General features: G+C 33.2%; 1 protein-coding gene across 1 annotated transcript in view; it reads left to right on the plus strand.

The window, feature by feature from the left end:
* Window positions 1–397: 397 nt before the first annotated feature.
* LOC105315262 (tankyrase-1-like) overlaps window positions 398–1,566 on the plus strand; it is a gene marked incomplete at both ends in the record, with an annotated part of 7,941 nt that continues 6,772 nt past the window's right edge. The window contains 5 exons of the mRNA XM_020005610.1: window positions 398–430; window positions 475–1,182; window positions 1,239–1,262; window positions 1,339–1,376; window positions 1,426–1,500. Of these exons, the coding sequence (XP_019861169.1) occupies window positions 398–430; window positions 475–1,182; window positions 1,239–1,262; window positions 1,339–1,376; window positions 1,426–1,500 (878 nt within the window). The remainder of the gene's footprint in view (window positions 431–474; window positions 1,183–1,238; window positions 1,263–1,338; window positions 1,377–1,425; window positions 1,501–1,566) is intronic.

The raw sequence follows: 1,566 nt of genomic DNA on the forward strand, positions 1-1,566 counted from the left end.
TATACATGTTTACTACCTACTTTCCTAACTTACCGTATATGGTTGGTAATTCATGAGGGTTCAATATTTGACTTTTTCTCCAAAATTCCTTAGAAGCTAATATTTGTGGGATACAAAATTCGTGGTTGGCACTTAGCAAACTTCTTTTCACTAGCAATAGCTTCCAATACATGGCTTATAGTGGAATATGGAGTAATAGACAAAGACTCTGGCTCCTCAACTGACTTGAAAATAGTAGTTTGAGCTCTGCATGCATGGCCCGACCAGGCCAGTTAATTAGTTTTTCATGTGTTGGTGGTAGGAGTTAAAATTTTGTGGATATAAATGAACCCTGAAATTAACGAAAATTAACACCTCACGAACCGTATGTATCATCATAGTTTTATTTTGTTGATAGAGCATTCAACACAGCCAATCATTGTTAATCCAGGTAAGGAGAGATAGCAAGAGAATAACATGCATGTATTGTTCTAGGTGTTCATGATCTTGAGCTCAAAGTTGATCAAGTATCTAAGCTACGAGACATTGCTAACGAATTGCAGGACAAGTTTGATTATCTCGTTCTTGCAGTGAAAAAGTCACTTGAAAATAATTCCATTGATATAGAAGATGCAAAAATGTTGATACATGGATGCTTAAAGAGAAAAGCTCGTGTTGTGTCTCAGCTGCTACCCTGCATTAATATTCTTAAGAAGGTTAACGATTTTAAAAGTTTTTTTGAGTTTCTAAGTGAATATGATTTTATTGGTTATCTCAATTACAAGCTATTGAAGAAATTATCTAAACTAGTTAAAGATGATAATGAGATTAACAGGTATTTTGTTGAATACGAAAAAGAATATGCCAAGTTATTGAGTGCAGCTGCCTTTCAAGAATTTATACCTTTCTTTGAAAAACAATCAGACCTGTCTCCTACTGCTCCTCTTGGCTTACCTTATGTTTCCTTTTGTGTTGAAAAACCTGATTCATTCACCAGTGCTCATGATTGCCTCTCAACCTTTGATGAGTTCTCATGGTCACAAGATATGTTTTTAAAACAATTACAAAAGAAATGCATTATCATCACTTATGCCATACTACCATATGTTCTTGATGATGTCATGAGAGATCTCAAGGATCCAGTGATATTGAAGAAGCTAGAGGACAATGATATTAGAGTAGTTGAATTACCACAAGAAGAAGGTAAGATGGTGCAGTATACAAAATTATTTACATTGTATATTTTTATTTTTTTACAGAAGATTTTGAGGGTAAGAAAGAAGGTATAATACTTTTACTACATCTATATTAGCTTTTATTAGTTTATATACAATTATTTTTTTATTTTTATATTTTCAGACCCACAGATTGAATCCACTGCCGCTAAAATAGAACCAGTACGTCAGTATAATAATTAATTTTCATTGATAAATTTTCTTTGAAAAGAAGGTTGATGCTTCTTCAATCATGCAGACCACATCATTGGAGGGAAAAATTTCCACCACAAGCACTACTACTTTGGTAGGTATAGCACATTTACAGCTACAGTAAATTATGCATACACATGTCTATCATACAATGTATAGT

Source organism: Amphimedon queenslandica, unplaced genomic scaffold, assembly GCF_000090795.2.
Source record: "Amphimedon queenslandica unplaced genomic scaffold, v1.1 AMPQUscaffold_11195, whole genome shotgun sequence".
In the NCBI taxonomy this organism is placed as follows: domain Eukaryota; kingdom Metazoa; phylum Porifera; class Demospongiae; order Haplosclerida; family Niphatidae; genus Amphimedon; species Amphimedon queenslandica.